Here is a 24,183-nt window from a genome sequence, read left to right as displayed (position 1 = left end):
ATGGAGGGAACGGGAACACGCACGCGACTCGCCGAACATTCGATGCGGGGGAGGGGGTCGGTGCTGATAACTGCACGCTGGGCGGGGCGCAGGCCAGGGTGGAGGCCGCGTGTCAGGCGCGGGCCTCTCCGCGGAGCGCTCCGCACCCACCCGTGAGGTGGCCGAGGCGCGGGCCCCTCCCACCCCTTTAACAGGGACACTCCCCTTTAAGGCGGGCGCCCGCGCGCACCCGGCCCCGCCCTTCGGGGGCGCGCGCGGCGGCCGCGGCGCCGGCTCGGCCGGGAGCGCACGTGCCGGCGCCGGGCGGAGGAGAGGGAGGCGGGAGCGGGGCTGAGGGAGGAGGGGAGGCGCCGGGGGCGCGCGCGCGCGCGCTGGGCGCTGCTGGGCTGCGGCGGCGGCGGCGGCGGCGGTTACTATGGCGGAGTCGGCCGGAGCCTCCTCCTTTTTCCCCGTTGTCCTCCTCCTGCTCGCCGGCAGCGGCGGGTGCGGGCCCCGGGGGATCCAGGGTGAGTCCCGGGCCGGGGGGCGGGGGCCGGGATGGAGAAGGCCGGGCGAGGGCGAGGCCTCGCGCCGCGGCCCCTAGCTACAGCGCGCCCCCTCCCCACGCGCACAATATGGCCGGGTGGGGGGCGCGGAGGAGTCGGGGTGACCCTCGGTCGGCGTCCCCAGACCCCCGAGGCGTGGCTGCCCTGCCAGGACCGAGCTCACGCGGGGCCCCTGGGGACCCGAGCCCCCTTCCAGACGGAACTGGTTTCGGGGAGCTCTCGGGGTCGCGCTCCCAGCACCCCCTTGTTCCATAGAGGGGAGAGCGGGATCCCTTCCCTAAGATTTGGAGATCCGTGCTTCTGCCTCTCAGCGTGTCCAGGGGCGGGGGTCTTCCTTCCCTCCCACCAGATGCTCTTGGGGGGGCGTCTTTTCTCCCGCCAAGATTGAGGGGCTCGGGCGATGGGTCTTTGCTTCTCCGAGGTACCCTGATGGTGCGAGCCCTTGCGCACCTCAGATGACAGGGAAAGGGGTCTCTAACCTTTCCTTCAGGACCTGCACTTGGGGTGTCTCTTCCCCTCCCTCCCCTCCCTCCCCTTCCTCCCTAATGTTCTGGGAATGGGAGTCACATTTACCCTGCGCACAACCCCTTTGAGTTCAGTGGGGCAAAACCCCCCACATACACATGCCCCGTGGAAGCTGTTGGGAGGAAGCGAGACCAACAGGCCCCTAAACGTTTTTGTAGCTTGGCTGTGGAATCTCTTTAACCCTAGGAAACCTAGTTCCCGAACGGTTAATCTGCATCTAGGTGTATTTGCTTTCCGCCTCGCCTCCCCCACCCCACCCCAGGGGGCCCATTCAGTTAATCACTTTGTGGATGCCTTTCAGGTGAAATCCTAGAACCTACCTCCAACCCCCAAGATTATTTAAAGATCCCACCACTGGACCGACTCCGGCCCTTGGTCAGTACTTATTTACCTTCCCACACAATCCCTTTTCCCAGCCCTGCCCCCCACGCACTCCCCCACCCTCATACGCCCCTTACCTTCCAACCCCCACCCTTCCCACTCTAGAGGTGGGCACCTTTTCTGTGGGACACCCGGCTGGGTGTGTTGTTTATGAGGCTTTGGGGGCAGAAAAGAGCAGATGAAACCCTAAAATATTTAACTTAAGAGACTCGTCTTAAATGTGTTTTGGCATTGGGGTAGCAGATGAAGGTTATATTTGGCAGTTATATTGAAGTGATTATTGACCCGCAGATGGATCTGGGAGAGACGATCAGGATTGTATTCGCTCCCGATGTACAAAGCCTGTGCTTTGACTTCTCAGCAGCCCCTAACCTTCCAGCTATGGGAGATCAAGTGTGTGCACTGTGGCTCTCCTCTCTACTAAAAATAATGATTCTCAGGTGGGTTCAGGCTTCTTTAATAAACCAGACAAACAAGAAAAGACATCATCCTACTTTGGAGTCTCAAAAACAAGTTCATTATCTCCAGCTTTGATATTTGCTCCCAGTGGTGTAGCCTGTGCAGTGGGGTCTTTGTTCACTGGCTAATGCTTCTGTTAAGCACCTCGTGTGTGTTCCTGGGTCTCGCTGCTCTGTGTATGGGTAACATGCTGTGGGATCTGATAAACATGGTGAAGGTGTATGAACACAGGCCGTCGGTTGTGGTAGGATCATGGTTTTCGTGAATAATGTTTGCCGGGCCTTCTTATGGGCCATGTTCTGGGAATGTGTAACATGATGTTATTTCTCTAGTAGGATAGTAAATAAGGAGGCTCAGCCTTCAGGTTTGTCATTTTGTATGTGTCTGAGTAAATCTTTTCAGTTCTGTCCATAGAATTTTTTTATCCTGGCCCTAATATATGTAAGATTTTTTTAACAGCCATTTCCCTGTTGATTTGGTGTAATATCTGTGGGGTTTTTCTTGTGGTGAGCCTAGTTAAGAATGTTTAATTGGTAATCCAACTGGTTCTGAATAGGGCAGAGTTCATTTTTTGTAACCTTCCTAAAATGGATGTTTGTTGGGATGAGGATGGGTGGGCATAATAGGGAGTTAGTTTCTTTTTTTGGTAAATTGGAAATTAGGTTGTGTGTCCAGCAAACATTCTCGAAGGCCTTTAAACTTCTTGGCCAGACACTACAGTTTTTTCCGGGACACATCTAGTTGCCAATAGTGCATGCTACAGAGACCACTGTTGCAAAAGGCTGAAAGTAAAACGTCAGTTCTGGGAAAATAGAGGCTGTGGGATAACAAGAAGTTGATTGCTTTCCTCCCCTGCATTTCCTCCGTGTGCTCCCCTAGGTGGGCTGGAGGAGTGGCAGAGCCAGGGAGCCTTGATGCCTGGTACTTGGACGTGGCATGAGGGCAGAAAGGGATAGGTGTTTCTGTTAGGGCATGAACTGCCACTTTGTAAAAGGCCAGTGACAAGGAGAATGAGTTCCAGGTTGTAAACAGCAACCACTTGATGGGTATAGCAGGTTTTAAGGCCTACTTTTGGAATTTCCACAACAGTCTTTAAAAATGTACAATTGCATTTGTTAGTGGTGGGAGAACATGACATTCGTTTCTTAAGACCCAAGCAACGAGGGAGACATTTGAGGTTCTGATAGGAATATTTTGAATTTCTGTGAGCAGACTTCATCTAATTTCAGGCCAAGTCTTAGAATTTTGTTGAGGGGACATGGATTTGAAGTACAGTGAGAGCGAACTCTTGTAGAGAAAAAGAGAATCTCTGGTTACTTTTGTTAAAAGAGCTCCTGGAACAGATGTGATTAAAACATAATAAAATGGCTACTCTGGCTAAAGGTTGGAACCAGATGGAGGGAGGAGGCCAGGTCTCAGCCCTAGAACTTTGCTCCCTTACAGGTTGTCCTTGAACAAGTCACTTGCTTAACCTTTCCGTGACTGCCTCAGTTTTCCCTCTGTAAAGTAAGGAAATGGTGTGTGTAGTTCTTCTTGGGACATTTGTGAGACTAACTTGCTGATAGCCAGTTGGCTGGGAGGTATTTTTAGACACAGTTTCTGACTTCAGTGAAGGAGCAATGTTGGGCTACTTTTTATCTTACGGGGCAGAATAACATACTCTTGGGATTGATAGGGGCACCACATGCCACCGCGTGGTTGATTTCTTCTGATTCGTGCATATTTTTGTGGACCGTTTCAGATTTCCTCAAGTTAATTTCTGTCTTTTGACAGGCTCTTACATCGTATCCCGGGCAGCGTACCTGTGCTAATCAAAGACAGTCTGGAGGGAGCGACCTGCTTTAGGTTTTATTGGTTTGGCAACGTTTTAATTCTTACGCAACTCTGGGTATGTTTATGGCACTATGTAAATGTTACATAAGAACATGGAGGCTGAGAGGTGGCTGGAATGGTGCCTGTGAACACAGGAAGGTTAGACTGAGGACTTCATCCGAAAGGACCTTGGGAATCTGCAGTCAGTACAGGAAGAAGCTGCACTTCATTTTCCTCTAAAAACCTTTTTAGATGATTGTGTCTTTCAGGTGGACTGCTGTGTTATAAATAGGTTTATTCTCCACCGGTGAGCTAATTGTAACCTTGCTACCAAAATATGAATCAGTAAACGAGGAGACATGCTGCTGCTTTCGGCATGTCCTGTTGAAGCTGCTTGTTGCATTTTGGAACATGAGTTGAATTGTGTTGCAGTCTGTTCTCATAATAACTCAGGAGTACAGGGTGTTGAGGTGGAATGGAATTCTCAGTCCATGGTGCTTTAGATCTTCTTTATTTGTGAAGGTTAAATTAGAATACTGAAGTGGCTCTTTTGTTTTAATTTTGAAATCCTTATTGTTTACTGTTCAGTTTTTGCTCAGAGCAGCGGTGAACATGAATTCTGGAATCCCGCCTCTTTGTCTTGAATTCTTGTGTTACTGGTCTGTTACAGGAGGAGTTGATGTAAGGGGGTCTTATCTCATTTTCCTCTCCGTATTTATAAAAAGCAAATCCTGGAGTCCCCTTTCTCGCCGGTCCCTCCGACGCCGGAAGTGCTGCTGGCATTGGTAGCCCATCAGTTCGGCCCGGCCTGGGAATGCCAAAGCCTTGGTCGGAATCAGCCCCTCAGACCCGCAGTGTGACCCACACCTCTCCCACTCTGTAGGCACTGCCTCATGGACACGTTCAAATACCTACCTACCTGCCTGCTCCTGGGGTTCGCTCTCCTCAGTTTCTCTCACGCACTTGGTTTGACCTGCGCTTAGGCTTCCAGAGGCACCGTCCCTGCTCTTGCCTGTTCTCTCTGCCTGCCGGCTTCTCCGCCAAGTATAAATGTAACACCAAGCAAAAATGCTATTTCGGAGCGTATCTCTCTTTCCCTTACTCGGTAGAGCCGCCAGCATTTGGTTGAGCTGTGAAGTTTCCATCCCAGACCATCTTACCTGCTCTCTGGGTTTCAGAGACAGTGCCTCCTCGGGCAGCTCTGGTGTTCTTTTCGGTTTTCTTCTCTCTCCACTTCATCCCAAGCCTGCGCTTGTCTTGCTGAATACCTTGAACTTAGTGTGATGAAAGTAACTGCTCTTCCCTTTAAAAGTATCAATCACCCCTGATGTTTACACAATTACATATGGGAGATTTCTTTATTCATTAGGTTGGGTATGTGTGTGGAATGGTTCTTGGCTTGGGGAGATGATCCCAAGAGAACAAGAGAGATAAAAATCCCCGAATCCCTAACTGTCATGACAGTAGCAGTGGCTGAGACTGAAAATAAATAAGTAAACACAGTTCTCAGTCATGAGTGCTCCGGAGAAAATAAAACTGAATGATGTGCCAGATAGAGTGTGCTGTGAGCTACCATTTCACGTCTCTCTCAACTTCATGGTTTCATCTGTAAAACAAGGCTAATGTAGCCCAGTGTCTTTATTCATGGTACTTATGTTGTGTAAAGTTGACTGGAACACCGGATTAGCCAATACTGAACTACTGCTCCTAGGGGAAAGATGGCGTTAGGTTCCCGTGAGCCACTGGTCACCACATTTTCATCAGACAGTCAGTGCATAACCTTGCTAATGTGTGTGTTTCTGTTTAAAGACATCTTATTCAATATATAGTGTTGGTTCATTAGCCTTGAACTTGAGGCCAACAGTACCACAATGCAAGCCTGAGCAGTGCTTATCTGATACACATATTGTCTCCGTAAGGCACACCGCCGTCGTCTTGAACTTAGGAACGCTGGACAGCGTCTTAGCACTACCCTTGGGGGCCGTTTTAAGTGGTGAAATCACCAACAGAAAAAAATGGCAGAAAGGGGAAAAGTGTGGCACAGAGTATACTATGAAAAGGACACATATATATTTACTGTATGAAAGCTGGAGCAAAAAGACAGAGCGTCGTCCCCTTGTTCACCGTCAGCCGGGAACACGTGTGTCGGACGACTCACGTTTTTTACCACTCTGCACATGTGTGTGAATGCCAGTGAGAACGCCGAGAGTATTGATTTTGAGGTTACAAATAAATTTTAATGAGTATGGAACCTATGGATGACCTGTATTTCGTGAGAGCCATACAGATAATTGTGGCAGAGATAAAATTATGTCGTGTGGAGTTCCAAGAATTCCTAAATGGTTTCACTGAACCAGAATTTGAATATAGACAGAAGTCCCATTTACAGCCTGTAAATAAGCTAAATAAATATAGAGAGAGTACTACTCTAGTGATCTGAAGATGCCTTTAACACATACTTATTGAGCACCTACCATATGCCAGGCACTATCATAGGTGCTAGAGGTACAACAGTAGACTAAGGAAATAAAAATGCCTTCCTTCATGAAGCTTACCTTCTGGCAGGTCACGTGGACGATAAATAAAGATACTGTATAAGGTGATTCTGCCTACCATGCTCCACCCTCTGCCCCCTCCCCCCAAGATTTCCTGCCTTTGGAATATACCACCTTCCAGTTATTAAACATGAATCTAGGCACTGCTTTGAAAGGATTTTGTAGATGTAATTAAGGTCCCAAATCAGTTGATCTTCAACTAGGGAGACTGTCGTGGTAGACCTGACCTAACCATGCTGGCCCTTTGGAAGCACTTTTCTCAGCTGATTGCAGAAGAGGAAGTCGGAAGTGATCTGGCTGGTTTGGAAGAAAGTAAACATCCATGTGTGAACTGCCCATGGGGGCCACGTGGCCAGGTACTGCGGGCCAACTCCCAGAACTGAGAGTGGTCCCTGGCTGTCAGCGAGGAGGGAAATAGGGACTTCAGGCTTCCATCCACAGGGCAGTGGAGTTTGCCAACAACCAGTGAGCTTGAAAGAGGTCCCAGCCCTGAATGAGAAGGCAGCCCTGGCCAACACCAGTCACGCTGTGTCTGGACTTGTGACCTACAGAATCTGTGAGATAGTAAATAAGTGGTGTTTGCAAAAATGTGTGCGTGTGGTGGCTTAGATGGATATGTGAGGGGAAGGAAAGCAGGAAGGGAACTAGCTAGCCAGGATGGGTTCGAGGGGACTTGAGACCTGGTGCCCAGCCATGCTGGTGATGGACCTCGCGTGTGAAAAATTCTTTGACCGCATGTGGCTTTTGTCTACTGCCAGTTACCTTTTCCTAGATATTTGTGAGTGAGTGAGTGAGTGAGTGGAGGAGAGAGGAGATTATGGGTGCTTTGGAGATAAGTTTTTTAGGTGGTTGCAATGTTCGAGTTGAGGAATCTGAACTGAAGCATGTCTTTTTTTATTAAGTAGTTGTGGTGAACCTGCCTTGCCCTAGATCATCATGTGTTGTCTTGGTGTACATTTGTATATCACATTTTATATTTGTGGTCGATAAAATTGAACTGTAATAAGCATTCATTTCTAATATCCAGGATGAAGCTGAATGGTGAGAGGGGTACTGAAGAGTCTGTGCTTGCCCTTTGGAGGTTGACACACAAATTGACTTTCCTTCTTCTTCTTGTTGGAACAACCACAAAACTAGGAAGAGTTTAGACCCTTGTCACGCACCGGGATGGCAGAAGTGATAAGGGCATCTGGTTTACCGACCATTTACCATATACTCAAGGATTACGCTAAGGACTTGTACACTTACTCTGTACAGCTGCTCTCTGAGCGCTCTTATCCCTGTTCTGCAGATGAAGGGACTGGGGCATGGAGAGGTTCAGTGCTGAGCTTGAGGTCTGTCAGACTCCAAAGCGTATGCTCTGCATCCTGTACTCTACCATATACTACGAGGACTATGAAAGTAATTGGCTAACCAGTCTCTGCCTCCAGTCTCCCACTTGTCCTCCATGCTATTGCTGGGTTTAACTTTGGAGAGCATGCCCTCTGTATCTCATGGTTCTACTGCTTGTATGTGGCCTCCAGGATAACCCCCAGACCCTTAGCCGAGCATCACAGTGCATCTGATCTGGCCTGGTCTCCCTTACCATCCTTGTCTCTGGCTGGAGCCTTGCGCCGGTCTGTTCGCTGTGGACCTAATATGCCTTGTGCTTTTCTTGGCCTTGGCCTTCTCTTCTTAGCCAAATCGACCCATCCTCCAGTGTGGGATCTTTGTCCTCTTGCCTTCCCCTGGTCGATGAGTCCATCCTCCTCTTTTGTCCATCCTGCTCCTCCCAACCTCCCAGACTCTGCCCCCTAAAAACTGATGCTAGGAACTGGCTTATTCTTGAAAGAAAATTTTTTTAATGTTTATTTATTTATTTATTTATTTATTTTTTTTTTTTTAATGGGAAAGTATCAGAGAAAGTTTGATTCTGTTGCTTCTCAAATTTTTTTTTTTTCAACGTTTTTTATTTATTTTTGGGACGGAGAGAGACAGAGCATGAACGGGGGAGGGGCAGAGAGAGAGGGAGACACAGAATCGGAAACAGGCTCCAGGCTCCGAGCCATCAGCCCAGAGCCTGACGCGGGGCTCGAACTCACGGACTGCGAGATCGTGACCTGGCTGAAGTCGGACGCTTAACCGACTGCGCCACCCAGGCGCCCCTGTTTATTTATTTTTGAGAGACAGAGCATGAGCAGGGGAAGGGCAGAGAGAGAGGGAGACACAGAATCTGAAGCAGACTCTAAGCTGTGAGCTGTCAGCACAGAGCCTGATGTGGGGCTTGAACTCACAAAGCGCGAGATCATGACCTGAGCCAAAGTCGGATGCTTAACCGACTGAGTCACCCAGGTGCCCCGGAACTGGCTTATTCTTTATGTGGCTTTATCCTGTCACAGAGCCTTGCACATTTTAAGTAGTTAATAAGTTTGTTTAAGTGAATCCATTCGGTTCTTTTCCATCCTCTCAGCAATATCCTAGGTAAAATATTCCAGTTCTTCCCTGCTGTACTTCTAGTATCTCCTATATGTACAGTTTTTATCCTAGTCACTTAAAAATGCTACAGACATTTGTGAGTTACTTGGAACATGATAAGCTCTCTTCCTACCTCACCTCTTTCATCTTTGTTTTATTCTACCACCTACCCGTTTTATGCCAGCCAAATGCACTTGATCTCAGCCTCATTAGTTTTATTCTCAGCTCTGGCTGATTTTTTTCTCCTTCATTGTCCCAGTTGCCTGAAACCATTCCTATCCCTCTTCTCGCTCAGAACTGTGACGTGCACTGTCTCCTCTCCACTCATCCATAGTATAGGAAATAGGTCAGGGAGCAAATACAAAACACTCAAAAATATCCTCCCCTGCCCTAATGAGCCACATGTACGTCTATTTCAGTACAACAAGGAAAGAAAACAGAATGATTTTGTATGTTTGTTATAAACTGTAGGTGAAGGAGAAGTATCCAGTTACTAGTAGATATTCTGAACATGACAGCTGAGTCCATACGCTTCGCTCCTAGGAACACCGGGCATGCTCTGTAGTAACGATGCCACTCAATCCAGTTTTACCTTGACATTTTCCTGGGCAGCAGGTGGGCCCTTGTAGATACTCAGGTATTTACAGTCAGCCATAAATTAAGCTGCAATGACAGGTCTCCTTAGCATAAACATCAAACGTCTCTTTTGAGTGAGAACAAAGCTTTCATTCTCTAGACCTGAGGCTTAGGGGTGAACTTGTTTAAACAGCTCTCTAAGGTTGGGTTTGTCTCCAAGTAGAATGTCAGCAAGGCAGTTGGTAGAATAGATATAGTGTGGAGCTGGCTTTTCAAACACCTTTCTCTTATGCAAACCCCATTCCGAGACCTTTCCCAGATTGGAATTAAATACCAAGCTTATCAAGTGTCTTATTGTTAAATCTCTGGGTTTTTTCCCTCCTCCTACAAATGACTTCCTTTATTAAGTCAGTTACATTTTTTTCATAAGTGCTTTTTACCAGTATATGTTTTGTTTTTTTAGGTACTACCCAACTACACATGTAAAACTTGACTTTGTTTTGGCTCTTGGATACTTGAGAGTTTTTGTTTTGCTTTAATGTGTTTTTAAATCTAATTTTGATGATGGTGAAGGGTGAAAGTGTAACTTGGGTCTTTTTTACCAACCAGTAGCAGCAGCTGATTGCTTTACTTCAACACTGCAAGATTTTTCTACTTAGGTTAGAGTTGTGGCTGCTGGTATGTTGTCAGTTCCCAGTTGTTGTCCCCCATCACTCCCTGCCAGGAGAACCAAACGTTATTTCGATTTTGTGACAGTTTAGTGCCAGACACCTCCATTTTTTTAACCTGATTCAGGATTTTCCCAAACATTTGGGCAGTTGACTAGATCAGAAGTTACTAAACACCGGTTTTCTTCTTTCTTTGTCTTTTTCCTTTGTTTTTTTCAAGCAGTGGAGTTCTTTTAAGAGTACACACGTAGAGGGGCACCTGGGTGGCGCAGTCGGTTAAGCGTCCGACTTCAGCCAGGTCACGATCTCGCGGTCCGTGAGTTCGAGCCCCGCGTCGGGCTCTGGGCTGATGGCTCAGAGCCTGGAGCCTGTTTCCGATTCTGTGTCTCCCTCTCTCTCTGCCCCTCCCCCGTTCATGCTCTGTCTCTCTCTGTCCCAAAAATAAATAAATGTTGAAAAAAAAATTTAAAAAAAAAAGAGTACACACGTAGAAACGTATGTATGTGGATGGTAAAAGCCACTGTGGCAGAGCCCCCCTTCCCTCTCAGATTATTAGGCTGAGATTTATTAAGCCCAGTGCTATTTGCTAGACACCAGTGAGAAAAGGCGAAGCAAAGCAGGACAGTGCTTCCTCCCTCGTGGAGCTCAGAGGTTGCTGGTACATCTTGGAGAGCATGGGGGTTCAGGAAGGATACAATCTGAAGAACACTATACCTCCAGTTTTCTTTTTCTTTTCTTTTTTTTTAAATTTGTTTAAGTAATCTTTGCACCAAATGTGGGGCTCAAACTCATGACTCCAAGATCAGCCATTGCATGCTCTACTGACTGAGCCAGCCAGGCGCCCCCACTTTTAACCATTTTAATATATATGTTTTTAACATTTATTTATTCTTGAGAGAAAGAGACAGAGTACGACCATCATCAGTGCTGTTAAGTAACCTCATAACCTTCTGCAAGCCGTGACCACTATCTGGTTCTGGAACTTTTTACCCCAAAGGAAACCCAGTAACCCATTAAGCAGTAACTTCCCTTCCTCCTTTCCATACTACCCCCAGCCCCTGTCAACCACTAATGTGCTTTCTGGATATTTAATATCATTGGAACCGTACGGTATGGGGCTGCTTTCACTTAACGTAGTGTTTTCAAAGTTCATTCATATTGGGGCACTTGGGTGTCTGAGTTGGTTAAGCATCCGACTCTTGATTTCAGCTCAGGTCATGACCTCGCTGTTCCTGAAGTCGGGCCCACACTGGTCTCTGGGGTAACACTGTGGAACCCACTTGGGGTTCTCTCTCCCTTTCTCTTGCCCCTCCCCCTCTTGGACGTGCGCCTGTGCGTGCCCTCTCAAAAACAAACAAGTAATTAATAAGTAACTAAAGAAAGAAAGAAAGAAAGAAAAGAAATAAAATAAAAATAAAAGAAATAAAATTTTAAAAATAAATAAAAAAAGAAAGTTCATATTGTAGTGTATATCAATAGTTTATGCATTTTTATGGCTGGATGATACACCACATTTTGTTTTTTCGCTCATTGACAGACATCTGGGTTGTTTCCACCTTTTGACTATATGCACAGTGCTATTATGAACATTCATGTATAAGTTTTTATTTGAACACTTGTTTTCAGTCTTTTGGTGATATACCTAGGGTTGGAATTGCTGGGTTATATGGTAATTGAGTGTTTAATTGACGGAGGAACCATCAAACTTTTCCATAGTGACTACACCATCTTATGATCCTACTGGCAAAGTACGATATGAGGGTTCTGGTTTCTCGGAATCTTCACCAACACTTGTTATTTTTCCTTTTCTTAACGGCCTTCCTAGTGGGCGTGCAGTGGTGTCTCACTGTGGTTTTGATTTTCATTTTCATTTAAAATTCATTTGCGTCTGAGATGATGTTGAACATCTTTTCATGTGCTTTTTGGCTATTTGTGTATCTTTTTTGGAGAATTGTCTATTTAAGTCCTTTGCCCATTTTTTATTTGTTCTGTGTTGTTATGAGTTCTTTTTGTAATCATTCTGAATACTAGACCATTATTAGATATGTGATTTACAAATATTTTTTCCCATTCCATAGCTGTCTTTACATTCTCTTGATAGTTTCCTTTGATTCACAGTTTTTAATTTTGATGAAGGCCAGTTTATCTGGTTTTCTTTTGTTGCTTGTGCAGTTGGTGTCCTATCGAAGGTACCGTTGCTAAATCCAAAGTCGTGAAGTTTATCCCTGTTTTCCTTTATAAAGTTTTAGAAGTTTTAGAATATAAGTTATAGTTTGTATATTTAAGTTGTTGATCCATTTGGAGTTAATTTTTGTGTCCAGTGTGAAGAAAGGGCCGACATCATTCTTCTGCATGTGGGTATCCAGTTGTCCAGCACCAAGTGTTGAAGACTATTTTTTCCTCTTAAATGTTCCAGACATTCTTATCAAAAATCAGCCGATCACAGATGTGTAGGTTTGTTTCTGGACTCTTAGTTCTATTTCTTTGATTTGTATCTGTACCTTTTTTTTTTTTTTTTAAGTGTATTTATTTTGTGAGAGAGTGCACGGTTGCGTGCAGCATGCAAGTGGGGGAGGGGCAGAGAGAGGAAGAGAGAGAATCCCAAGCAGGCTCCGTACCATCAGTGTGGAGCTGCACCTGCGGCCCGATCCCATGAACCGTGAGATCATGATATGAACTGAAATCAAGAGTCAGATGCTTACCCGACTGAGCCCCTCAGGCGCCCCTTGCGTGTCTATACTTAATGACAGTACCACACTGTTTTGGTTGCTGTGGCTTTGTAGTAAGTTTGGAAATCAGGAAGTGTGAGTCCTCCAACTTTGTTCTTTTTATTCCCCCCAAGATCATTTTGGCTATTTAGGATCACAGAGTTGTAGTCTTTGTTCTATCCTAAGGAGGCTGTTGGAGGATTTGGATAAGGTCCAGAGAAGATTAATTAAAATAATCATGGGTTGTAATAGGCTATTCTTATCAGTTTGGTCTGTCTGACGGATGCTGTCATCTGGAAGGAGGAGGGCCAAGAGGCAGTTTATGATCAAGTCGCAAGATCATGAAGAGAAAGGGCTACGCCAGCTGATTTCGGCACTATGTTGGCTACTATAAAAGTAGAAGGTGAGCCCAGTGAGGTTTGAAAGAGGCAAGCTTAGTGTGCCCAAACAGGGCAGTGCTCCATTCTAGTACAAAATTGATGAAGCTTATTATAATTCCCCAAGGAGCAGTTGATATAAGCTAAAAATCATAAATCCTGTCGCTTTAAAGCATTTTAGAACATTTGTGGACCTTTATCTACCCGGACAAATGTGGCCATTTTGTGGCTCACTTCTTACCTTTTGAGGTTGGTGCTACCACCCTGCACGCCCCCCTACCCTGTCCCCTGGAGATGCAGTCTAGGGCAGAATAGCGGGCTGAGTGGCCGTGAGTCCATGCCTGTATGGTGGCGCTTGGGAATTCCCATGAGCCCCACCCTTGCTGCGTGTCCTCCCCGTGTAGGCCAGCGGGTCAGAGAGAGAAGACCCAACCCCAGTGTCCTGCCTGTGGTGGGATTGTCTTTGCTGAGAGCTGGCCATGTCAGTGTCTCCATAACATGCACCTAGACAGAGGCTGCTCAAGTTGGGACTTGTTGGTCTTCCGCCAAACACAGCCTCTCTCATGAATCAAATTTGCATCTACATCCTCCCACATACCACCTTCTCATCATATTTTAGAGCCACGTTCAAATCTCGCTTTGGTGGTTTTGTCTTTAGTTCCGGTTTGACTGACTTGTTTATAACAAAATGCTGGGCTAGTGAGACTGTCGTTCTGACCACTTTTTAACTTGGTTGTGTCTAGAGTGATTTTGATACTCCTCTGTGATTGGTTTTCCAAATTGTGTCATTTCTACTACATAACTCTTTGGTTATGGAATACGGAAGAGTTTTAGGTATGTATGTATTGTTTATATGCACGCGTGTAGACTGATTTAACCTGATGAGTCACTGTGAAGTACGTTATAAAGGGTTATTAGCATTCATTAGTCCAGATTTAGCTTTTCAAAGAAATCATGATTAGGTTTGTGATTTAGTGTACTGTACGTTTACAGTAAATTCAGGTATTTTTATAATTTTATTATCACTTATTTTGAAAAACGAACATTAACGCAAGACTAGCCCTAATGTCTGTCTTTAAAGTCCAGGAAAAAGTATATAACATTTAAAGCACCACTTCCCATTGTTGAATCAGTGATTCAGACAGTGTGAATTTAAAAACAAACTGGATTCAGATTTCAGCTGGAGGATGTAGAGGTCATCTAGTTCACTCCCTTCTTTCTGGTCAGTCATGAGGAAAGTGAAGTTCAGGGAGGTTAAATGACTTGCCCAATGCTACACGACTAGTTACTGGCAGAGCTGAGACCAGAACAGCAGTTTCTTGCTGTGCCTGCTGTGGTCTTACTGTAACTTGCCACTTCCTAATTAGTGGTTAAAGAGACACGTTTGTGCGTGTGTGTGTATGTATGTGTGTGTGTGTGTGTGTGTTTGAGTTTTACATTGAGAGGAGAGATTAAAATTTACTGAACACCTATTTGCTAAGCACTTTTGAAATGTATTATTTCATATAGTTCTACATAGTCCTGTAAAATAATTCTTAACAGCCTCACTTTACAGATTAGGAAACCAGGGTGCTCCAGGTCATGTGATTAATGTTAGCGCTGGTATTTGAGCTTGGCTCTTTCTGACCTGTGCCTGCCATGATACCCTGCTGTGGCTCTACTAGTAGTAACTGAAACCTTTTCAGGGGTGTGGGCAGTAGTGATGGTTATCTTAAAATCCATCTTTTTCAGACTTCTCCCTCACTCTGTAAAATGTATAGATGTACACAGATGTGCGCAGGGAGAGTCTTTCTCAGAATACTCACAGCACTTAGCGGATGTTTGGCTAATCTTCATACCATCTCTGTAAGATAAATGGTATTTTCTGGTTAGGCGGCTGAGGCTCAGATAGATTCAGGGACTTGCCTAAGTCCTTATCACGAACCCGCATGGCCCCGCTCCCAGTTCCGTTCTTCGTCCCGTCTCACATAGATTTCACCACTTTTGTTCTTTCCTGTCTTACACCAAGATTGTTTAAGTACTTCCCAAAAATAATGAGCCACGTGTGGGTGTGTTCGTTCTCCAGAATGAATCACTGTGAAAGAGGCCGTGAACCAACGAAGGGAGAATAAATATCTGGAATCAGAGACTCTTGGCTCTCCTGTCTAATTGACAGACTCAGAAGTGAGCTTTTTTTCAAAAGGCGGCTACGGGTCTGGCCTGTGTGTCCCACTGTGCTCAGAATAGCCCTCTTGGAGTTGTTCGTTTTCCCTTCTTGCTTCCCAAAATAGCCCAATGCTGTTCTCTGTGCTGGATGTCACGGCACATGTATTGAGAGGTGTGCGCTCCACGGGGAACCCCGTTGTGCCTGAATGTCCACACCAAGGGGAGGGGCAGTAGCTTTCTTGGATTACCAGTCAGGACTCCGGTGTGAGTAGAAGAGGTTTGGCTCGAGTATTCAGAGAGTTGCGGAAGTAAATTTCAGCTGGCAAGAATAAAAGGGGAAGCAAATAAAGGCATTTGGGGGAAAACGAGGAGAGTTCTTCGTCTTTCCTGTGTCTAAAAAGGGTTGGAATCGAAGTTTAGGAAGAACTTACTTTTAAAATTCCTTTTATGATTTGAATCCTAGTCTAAAGGGTACCTGCTTTAAACTTCCTGCCCTTAAAATAGAACGCTACTCTTACCCTTCAGCAGGTAGCTGCGTGCTTTGGAATTCCTCCCAGAAGAAAGGGCTTTGATCGAAGGCCTTACGGTAGAGGATCCACAGCGGCCGTTTACCTGTCAGTGTGCGGGTGCGCTCTGCTTTGTTTCCTTGGGTGGGAATGGCGAGGGATCGCGTCATTTATAGAAAGCCTGGGGAAGGGGGCTTGGACACTGAGATATTTAGAATCGGTCTTTGGAACTGAAAAGCCGAGAGATGCCTTCTAGTGTATTGCAGGAAGAGACAAAGATAGACTGTTTACAGCCTGAAGGGGTAAGTTACAACAGGCTAGTTTTTCATGGGATTGGTCGTAAATGTCTCTTCTGTAGGGGCTTCGGTTTGAATATATTCCCACCTGGTAGCCAGATATTATTCACTGAGTGTCCAGTCCGAGACTTGGGTGGGCTCTGCCACCTCCATTCCCTGATGGGTGGGTGCTTCATTCGGCACTAAGTCCCAACCTAAGTGTCCTAGTGGCCACAGCCACACGCACTCCCACTGGTTCCAAGAGGTCAGGGCTAGGTTAGGCCCATGAGAGACAGTGTTGGGGAGAACCAACTGCTGCTGTCTGTGCTATTCTTGTTAGATGGATAAATAAAGGATTTCAGATTCCAGGGCTGCTGAACTGGCTTTCAGAGGCGCCAAATTCATTTACAGTAATTTCCTGTCAACAGGGCACACTTATGTATAAAACACACCCAGCAGAACTCATTAGTCCCAGAGATGATTGCATACACTGCCTATTTGGAAAGATGGATGGATGGATGGATGGATGGATGGATGGATGGATGGATGGATATTATATTTTAAATGTGATATCCAGGGGCCTTCCAGAGTAGGTTGAATTTATTGAACACATTTTATATATTAGCTCATTTCATCCTTACAATAACTTGATGAGGAGGGCATTAATATCGTCTTTGGAGGTTATTCTTTTTGTCCCTCATGAGAGGTGCACCTGCCATGGACTAAAGGGAGGAGGAGGATGTTGGACTAGTGGGCGGGAAGCATTTCAAAGGAAGTGATGGTTAAGCTGAATTTTAGAGGATTTGTGAGAAGTAGCCAGGAAAAAAAGCATTGCAGCAAAAGAATGTGTGAGAGCATGCATACTGCATTCAGAAAACGGTGGGCATGCCTAATGCTGGAGAAAGGAGATGGGGTCGGTGAGCCATTGTCAAGTGAGGAAGCCTGGATGGTTTGGGGTGGGGCAGGAGGTGGTGGCCTGTGTCTTCCAAGGGGAAGGTACCTTCCTCTAGTCCTCAGGCGTCTATTTAAAGGAAAGCTTCTTTCCCAGCCACAAAATAATGTGTGATAAGTCTAAGGCAAAGTTCAAAAGGTCCTTTCTCTGTTTCTCACAGGCATAAGATAGGGAGGACACTTAGAAGAAAATGGTAGGGCTTGCAAGCCTGCTTTCTGCACTGAATAAACAGGTGAAAAGTTTGTGCTCCCGTTGACGGTGTCCTCTTTCTGGCCCTCTCTCTATAAAAGCTCCTTATTTGGGAACATCCAGTATGCTAAAGGATTATGTTCTAAGTCTGGAAAGGGACCTAGGATAGGATCTCACCGTTAATGTCACCGTATTCCCAAATTTCCTGCAGCTCTGCAGTGTGCATGTACCAGCTGCCTCCAGGCCAACTACACGTGTGAAACAGATGGGGCCTGCATGGTTTCCATTTTCAACCTGGATGGGATGGAGCACCACGTGCGCACCTGCATCCCCAAAGTGGAGCTGGTCCCCGCCGGGAAACCCTTCTACTGCCTCAGCTCTGAGGACCTCCGCAACACCCACTGCTGCTATACTGACTTCTGCAACAGGATCGACCTTAGGGTGCCCAGTGGTGAGTGGACACCCTTGTTGGACTATTGGCTCATCCTGGAGGTAGGGCACCCCTGTCATTTCGTCCTTCTCTACTCTTCCCTAATCCCTTTGTTTGGTGATAGGTAAAGGTACCTTTTTGATGTTCCCTAAGGTGACAAGGGGATAGGATTCTTCCCAGGTCAGATTTGTAGACAAGAGGTTGAGGGAGGCAGACTGTCAAGGTTGTCCCAGAGGTGGAAGCTGCGCTTTGGAGACTGGCTGAGCAGCCATGGGCAGCTGGTGAGGGGTGGGAGAGCCAGGCAGGGATCCCCATGGAAAGGTATGTGAAGGCAGCTGCTGGGTGAGGGTGATGGCGGGATGGGAAGAGAGGCTGGAGTTGGAAGAGAAGGACAGTGATCCAGGCTGGGAAGTTTTAGGTGGCACCCCTTTGCAAATGTGCCATTTAGAAGGCATTACTGGGGAGATCGGAGGAGGAGGTACTTAAGGCTGCAGAGCCTAGCACAGCTGTCACGAGTGGAGGCACAGAACCTGGTGTCTGTCTGGGACACTGAGGCGGGATAGGCCCGTGAAAGGCAGGCGGTGACACAGTGCCTTGTGAGCGTGATTGCTGAAAAGGGCCCCTTCACTGGAGAGGTTTGCATTTGAGAACATCAGGCAGACACATAGCCCAGTGAGACCTGGGAGATCGAGGGCACCTTGAATGCAGGGAGAGGGAAAGGGTATTCGCACGTGGAGGGAGGTGTCGGGGACAGATAAGGCCAGAGCTTTCCCATGTTTTTACTGTGTTCTTTCCCTCTCCTCTCTCACTTGACCCAGGTCACCTCAAGGAGTCTGAGCACCCTTCCATGTGGGGCCCCGTGGAGCTGGTAGGCATTATTGCTGGCCCAGTGTTCCTCCTGTTTCTCATCATCATCATTGTTTTCCTTGTCATTAACTATCATCAGCGTGTCTATCACAACCGCCAGAGACTGGATATGGAAGATCCCTCGTGTGAGATGTGTCTCTCCAAAGACAAGACGCTCCAGGATCTTGTCTACGATCTCTCCACATCAGGGTCTGGTTCAGGTACTGAGTTCTCCAGCGGTTGTGTGTGTTGTTGGTTTTCGTCACTGTTCCCCAGCAGGATAGAGCGTTTCTGAAGACTGGGCCTTGCCCTTGTTTCTGCCAGCACTGAGGCGTTTGGTTTCATAATTCCCCTTCTTTTAGAGTCTGATATGTAATAAGATAAAGGGTTCACAGAAAATCTTTCATTCCCTGGGATTCCAAAGGTCAAGTGCAAAACTCTCCACTCCAGAAATCGTGCCTCTTTTCAAGTCTTGTAACTGTATGTCTATTAAAATTCACCTGGTTCCACCTGAGCAGTGGAGTGCTCAATTTAAGGGCCCCTTTTGAGAAACAGGAGTGTGCCGGGTTTCTCTTGGTGTGGTGACAGCTAATCATTGATCTCCGAGCAACCACAAGGGGAGTTTAAGGACATTGAGTAAAGCTGAGAGCTGGGATTTGGTGAATCATTGACTTGTACCAGTTGCCCAAGGGTTTTTGGGGGAGGTTAAATAAAGGCAACTTGGGCTTGCAGCAGGCTATCTGCACCATTTCCTGTACTGCCTGTTGGTAACCGAGTCTTTGTCAGATGAGAGAATTGAACCGAACCCTGGACCTTGATGTGAGCCCAGAATTCAGGATAAAGGGGCTGGGGTCGCTCACGTCTCAGGGTATACCTCAGCTGGCTATTAGATGTGAAATGACTACAAAAGAGTCTTTTTATGAAAATAAACAATTATTTTAGTGATGGTGGTATTCTGTTCTTGTAAAAAAAAAAAGTCATTTGCAAAGGTCACTATCGCCATTCTAGCTAAAACACACAGAATTATATTGTGAGGATTTTGTACGTGTTTATGTAGGTTTCCTTGCCATGTGACAAGACTATTGTTCTGTAGGGAAATTATGCCATCAGTCATGGGCAGACATTCCTCCTTGAACACAAGGAATACTTTGAGCTGTGACATCTCCTGAATTTCAGTGGTTTTGCCTTTATTAAGCTCTGCAGTAGAGAGTGCCAAAATGATGGATATATTTAAAAGCTGCATATTTTTAGGAAGAGAGAAAATATATGTCTTGTTCTTTGCTGAAAGAGGTAGGGCAGTGGTTAGAACTGGCTGACTGACTCTGTGACTTGATTTGCTGTCACAGGAGGGTACCTCAGGTTTTCTGGGGTCTTTTTTAAGATCAGAACTAGCTGAAGCTAGCGAAGGTCCATGGTGGTTACTTAGTCATCCGGAGTAAAATGATTAATAACTATTTCTCCCTGGATGGTATAGTCCATTATCAATCCCAAATATGCAGAGTTTCCAAGGTGCTGGAGTTTTAATACTGTGGTTTTTAAAGCAGTAAGTCCATGCTGCTTATGTGACTTTCGATTCCCTTTAACAAACATATGCTGAATACCCTCCAGGTGATACAGGGTAAACAAAGATGAAAAAAGCTGACCCAGAATTGGGTAGAAGAGATAGGGATTGCTGGGAAGGGCCTCATGGGGGAGGATGCACTTAAAGGGGTCTTGAAGACTGAGTTGGAGGTTTAAGGAAGTAAGAGGACAGGGAACGTTCCAGACCAAGGAAAACCCCTTGAGCAAAAGGACAAAAAGGCACGGAAGTTCACTGTGTGTTTAGGCATGACCTGTCCAACTGGAGGATGGGGACTGGCAGGCCAGGCCAGGTGGGAAGGACCTTGGGTGCTGTGCTTTATCCAGTAAGGTAAGAGGCATCCACTGGAAGTTTTCATGTGGCAAAGTAAATGTTCATATTTTCCTGTGGAAGGAATTCTGGCAGTGGTGTGGAGGGTGAATTCACTCATTTACCAACCTCCTGTTAGGGAGGGTAGGGTGAGGCAGGGCTGTCCGTGGGTATGCAGGGCAGGAGCAGGGTGACGAGGGAGGTGGAGAGACCAGTTGGGAATCTTTTAAAGAAGGGTCAGAACTTGGACGGGCACAGCGGGGATGGAGAGGAGGGGTCTGATGGGAGACATTTTGGTGATTCTATACTGTTGTAGTTAAAAGCATCAACTTTGGAGTCAGACAGTTCTGTAGGTCTAGGTTTTAATCCCTTCTTTGCCTCTTTCAGCTTGAGTGAATTCAAATGAGTTACTTAACTTCCCCCCCCCTTTTTTTTTTAATGTTTGTTTATTTTTGAAGGGGAGAGAGAGAGCAAGTAGGGGAGGGGGAGAGAGAGAAGGGGACAAAGGATCCGAAGCAGGGAGCCTGACAGCAGAGAGCCTGATGTGAGGCTCAAACTCACGAACCATGAGATCATGACCTGAGCTGAAATCAGACGTTCAACCGACTGAGCCACCCAGGCACCCCTTAACTTTCCCTTTCGAGCCTTAGTTTTCTCATCTGTAAAATGGGGATAATAACACCATCTAACTTATATAGGTGGTTGTGAGGAAAGGAGATAATTTATCTAAAGCTTTTATCATAGTGCCTAGTGTGTAGTAAGCATCCACATCCACAGGACTTAGGGATTAATAACATGTTTATTTGGTCTGGGAGAGGAAGTGAGAATTCAGAGTCAGTCATGATAGTAAGTGTGATTGGATAGATTGCATGAAGCAATAAATGAGCCCTACAAAGACAGTAAAATTAATCTTAGGATAAGCATGGGTAGTCTTGAATTCTGTGTCTGGAGCTTGACCTGTGAGCAGAGCTTTGATCTCTTAGGAAAGAGGTGGGAGCCTCGTAGGCCCAGTTTGGTTCTCATGGGCCACATGGCACCGCCCTCTAGTGGCCACTGAGCAGAATGGCCGGAGGCACCCCTGGGGCTCAAGCCCTGTCTCTCTCATCCTCTCTGCCCTCTTTCCTCTAAAGTCTGCATAAAGCAGATGTGGGTGGACTGGCCCACAAGAGGCCGGCTGCAGAGTTGATAAATCTGATCGGGGGTTGTGTGCAAGTCTGTCGTCCGTACTAACTGAAAGGAGAAATTGTTTAAATGAGGCACAGCTGATCGCATGTGTTTCCCTTTCTGTGTTCATTCACCCCCAGTCTCTGCCTGGCTTCGCCCCTGCTGGCTTACCTGGACGTGGTGTGGGGCACCCTCAGCTCTCCACAGTCAGCGGGCCAGGGTAGAGCGGGGGCACTGTGTGGTACCGGCCTTTCCAGTGTGGCAGTGAGGGTGGGAGTTGCAGAGTTTAGCGAATTTACGGCATCTGCTTTCTTTCCATTCTTTGGTCCCCAGGGTTGCCCCTTTTTGTCCAGCGCACAGTGGCCCGAACCATCGTTTTACAGGAGATAATTGGCAAGGGCCGGTTTGGGGAAGTGTGGCGTGGCCGCTGGAGGGGTGGCGATGTCGCGGTGAAGATTTTCTCTTCTCGTGAAGAACGGTCTTGGTTCCGGGAAGCAGAGATCTACCAGACAGTCATGCTGCGCCATGAAAACATCCTTGGATTTATTGCTGCTGACAATAAAGGTAAAGAGCTGGGCTGGGAGCGTGTCCCAAAGCCAACAGTAGTCCCAGATGCAGGGGGTGACTGGGGAAGTTGAACAGCTGTGGGACTGCACTGCTCTGTTTGCCTTCGTGGTTGTTACCAGTAGAAAGAGAATCTGAATAAGCTGCGAGTCCTTCCAACTTTTCTTCTATGCAAAGCTTATACAGAAAGCCAGGCTATTAAGCAAGCAGTTACTAAGCAGATAAACAAGATGAACCCCTTAGCCCGCCTGCGCCCTTCCCCTCCCCCCAGTGGAGTCCCTGTAGGGGTTCCAGTTAATTTACCTTGAAAACCGCTAGAATGAAGAACCGTGGTCTCTGCCCCGCCAGGGAGGGATAGCCCGGAAAAGCATGCGGTCCATGTTCTGTGACATAATCAGCATTGTCCAGCCTTGCAGTGGAGCAGGCACGGCAGGGATGACCTGGCTACCCAGAACGTTGCTCCCCGATGGTCTTTCCAGCTCAGTGTTTGGTCTGCTTGTACCTGAGTCCCTGAGCTCCTCCTTCCTCTCCCTTCTGATTTTTTACTTTTTGAGTCTCTTGTATGGCCAGGAGCATCCTCGTTTTGGAGAACCTCACTGACTAGCAAAGCGAGAAGCAAACTAACAGTTGATTATAGGAAGTAGTCAAACAGCACACTGTTCTGGTGAGCACAAATTGGGGCTGAGATGGGCGTCAGGGAGGTCATACCTGAACTTCATGGAGGCATCAGGAAGTATCAGGAGTTGGTCAGGAAGAAAAATCAGTGGGAAGGGCACTTGAGACACACGTGTAGAGGGAAGGTGTGTTTGGGACCCTACAAGTAACGTGGGTTGGCTGTGTGGGTGGAGAGGTAGACACCAGATTATGAAGGACCTTTTTGAGAGGATTACATCTTATTCTGAGGTAGTGGGTAGTAATTGGCATTTCGTTCTTTGATTCACTAACGTTTATTGACTACTTCCCGCTGCTCCGATCACCACACACGAGAACCGGACACAGTCCTTGCCCTCGCAGCTTCCAGATAGAGGGGACAGCAGACACATGGGCAGGTGGTGCGTGTGGAGTCAGAAAGACCCTGAGATGTTTGTGTTTACATTTTAGAAGAGTCTCTCTGGCCCTTGTGACACAGTCTGCTCCCGTGACATGGCAATTTTTAGAAGTTAGTGTCTACAAAGCCTATGGAAGATGCTAAGTATTTATTTTTCTTTCCGAAAACGACATCGGACTGCTGGTTCCTCATATTGCTGTGGGGGTTTGTAACGGCCTCAGCTGCCCCCAGGCTGAAGAGGCTCAGACTCAAACACAAGGGAAGAAGGGGAAGAGAGAATTGTATACTCCCTCTGCGTAAGCTGTGCTTTTTAAAAACAGCAGCACCTTTGATAACATTTCAATTTTACATGTAGCTTCAAGGATCAGAAGACGTCTTCCCTTAACTTTAACTTAACTGCCAGGGTCCTCACGACTTCAGGGCTGATTGGAGTGCAGGAATGGTGTGTTGGGTGGACCCCTTGTTTGTAATCAGAGAAACCAAGGTTGGTGCTCTTCCAAGAGCCACTCCCTTTATTGATTCTGGCAGCTTGTGTGAGTAGGGATCTGGCCGTAAAAACTCACATCAGGGCCAAGGGAGAAGAAAAATCGGACTCCTTCGTTTCTGCCTTTTTAGCATGATATATATAGTATAGTGTCCTGGAACTAGCACCAGCCTGGAATTGGGAGATCTCAATCCAATTTCCAATCTTCCTGTTGACAGAAGCATAACCTAATTAGATTACCAGTTTTGGGTTTTTCTTTTTCTCCTTCCTCCTTCCCACCACACGCTGCCTCCTACCTGTCACCTCATATAAAAGTGCATGGTGTCCACCTTCCATTGCTCTTCTGAGGATAAGATGACCTCTCTGGAATACTTGGAAGTGTGCCCTTCCTGCGTTGAAAAGCATTTTGGGGGGCACTTGGGTGTCTCAGTCACTTGAGCATCTGACTCTTGATTTCCGCTCAGGTCATGATCTCATGGTTTGTGAGATCGAGCTCCATGTTGGACTCTGTGCTGACTGCTCAGAGCCTGCTTGGGATTTTCTTTCTTTCTTTCTTTCTTTCTTTCTTTCTTTCTTTCTTTCTTTCTTTCTTTCTTTCTTTCTTTCTTTCTCTCTCTCTCTCTCTCTCTCTC

The 24,183-nt window shown here is 46.6% G+C and overlaps 1 protein-coding gene across 3 annotated transcripts in view; it reads left to right on the top strand.

The window, feature by feature from the left end:
- Nucleotides 1-319: 319 nt before the first annotated feature.
- The window catches only part of ACVR1B (activin A receptor type 1B), a 33,387-nt gene continuing 9,523 nt past the window's right edge, over nucleotides 320-24,183 (top strand). The window contains exons 1-5 of one of the 3 annotated variants that reach the window (XM_086713329.1): nucleotides 320-506; nucleotides 17,339-17,578; nucleotides 18,376-18,624; nucleotides 21,789-22,019; nucleotides 23,241-23,363. In XM_086713329.1, the coding sequence (XP_086569455.1) occupies nucleotides 416-506; nucleotides 17,339-17,578; nucleotides 18,376-18,624; nucleotides 21,789-22,019; nucleotides 23,241-23,363 (934 nt within the window). In that variant the 5' untranslated portion in view covers nucleotides 320-415. Of the gene's footprint in view, nucleotides 507-1,742; nucleotides 1,892-17,338; nucleotides 17,579-18,375; nucleotides 18,625-21,788; nucleotides 22,020-23,240; nucleotides 23,364-24,183 lie in introns of all 3 variants that reach the window. The other 2 variants (XM_086713328.1, XM_086713325.1) reach the window with 2 other exon arrangements.

This window comes from Puma concolor, chromosome B4, assembly GCF_028749965.1.
Source record: "Puma concolor isolate L17-30 chromosome B4, mPumCon1.1.hap2, whole genome shotgun sequence".
Taxonomy (NCBI): Eukaryota; Metazoa; Chordata; class Mammalia; order Carnivora; family Felidae; genus Puma; species Puma concolor.
Note: the sequence above shows the minus strand (reverse complement) of the source record. Positions and strands in the feature narration are given on the sequence as shown.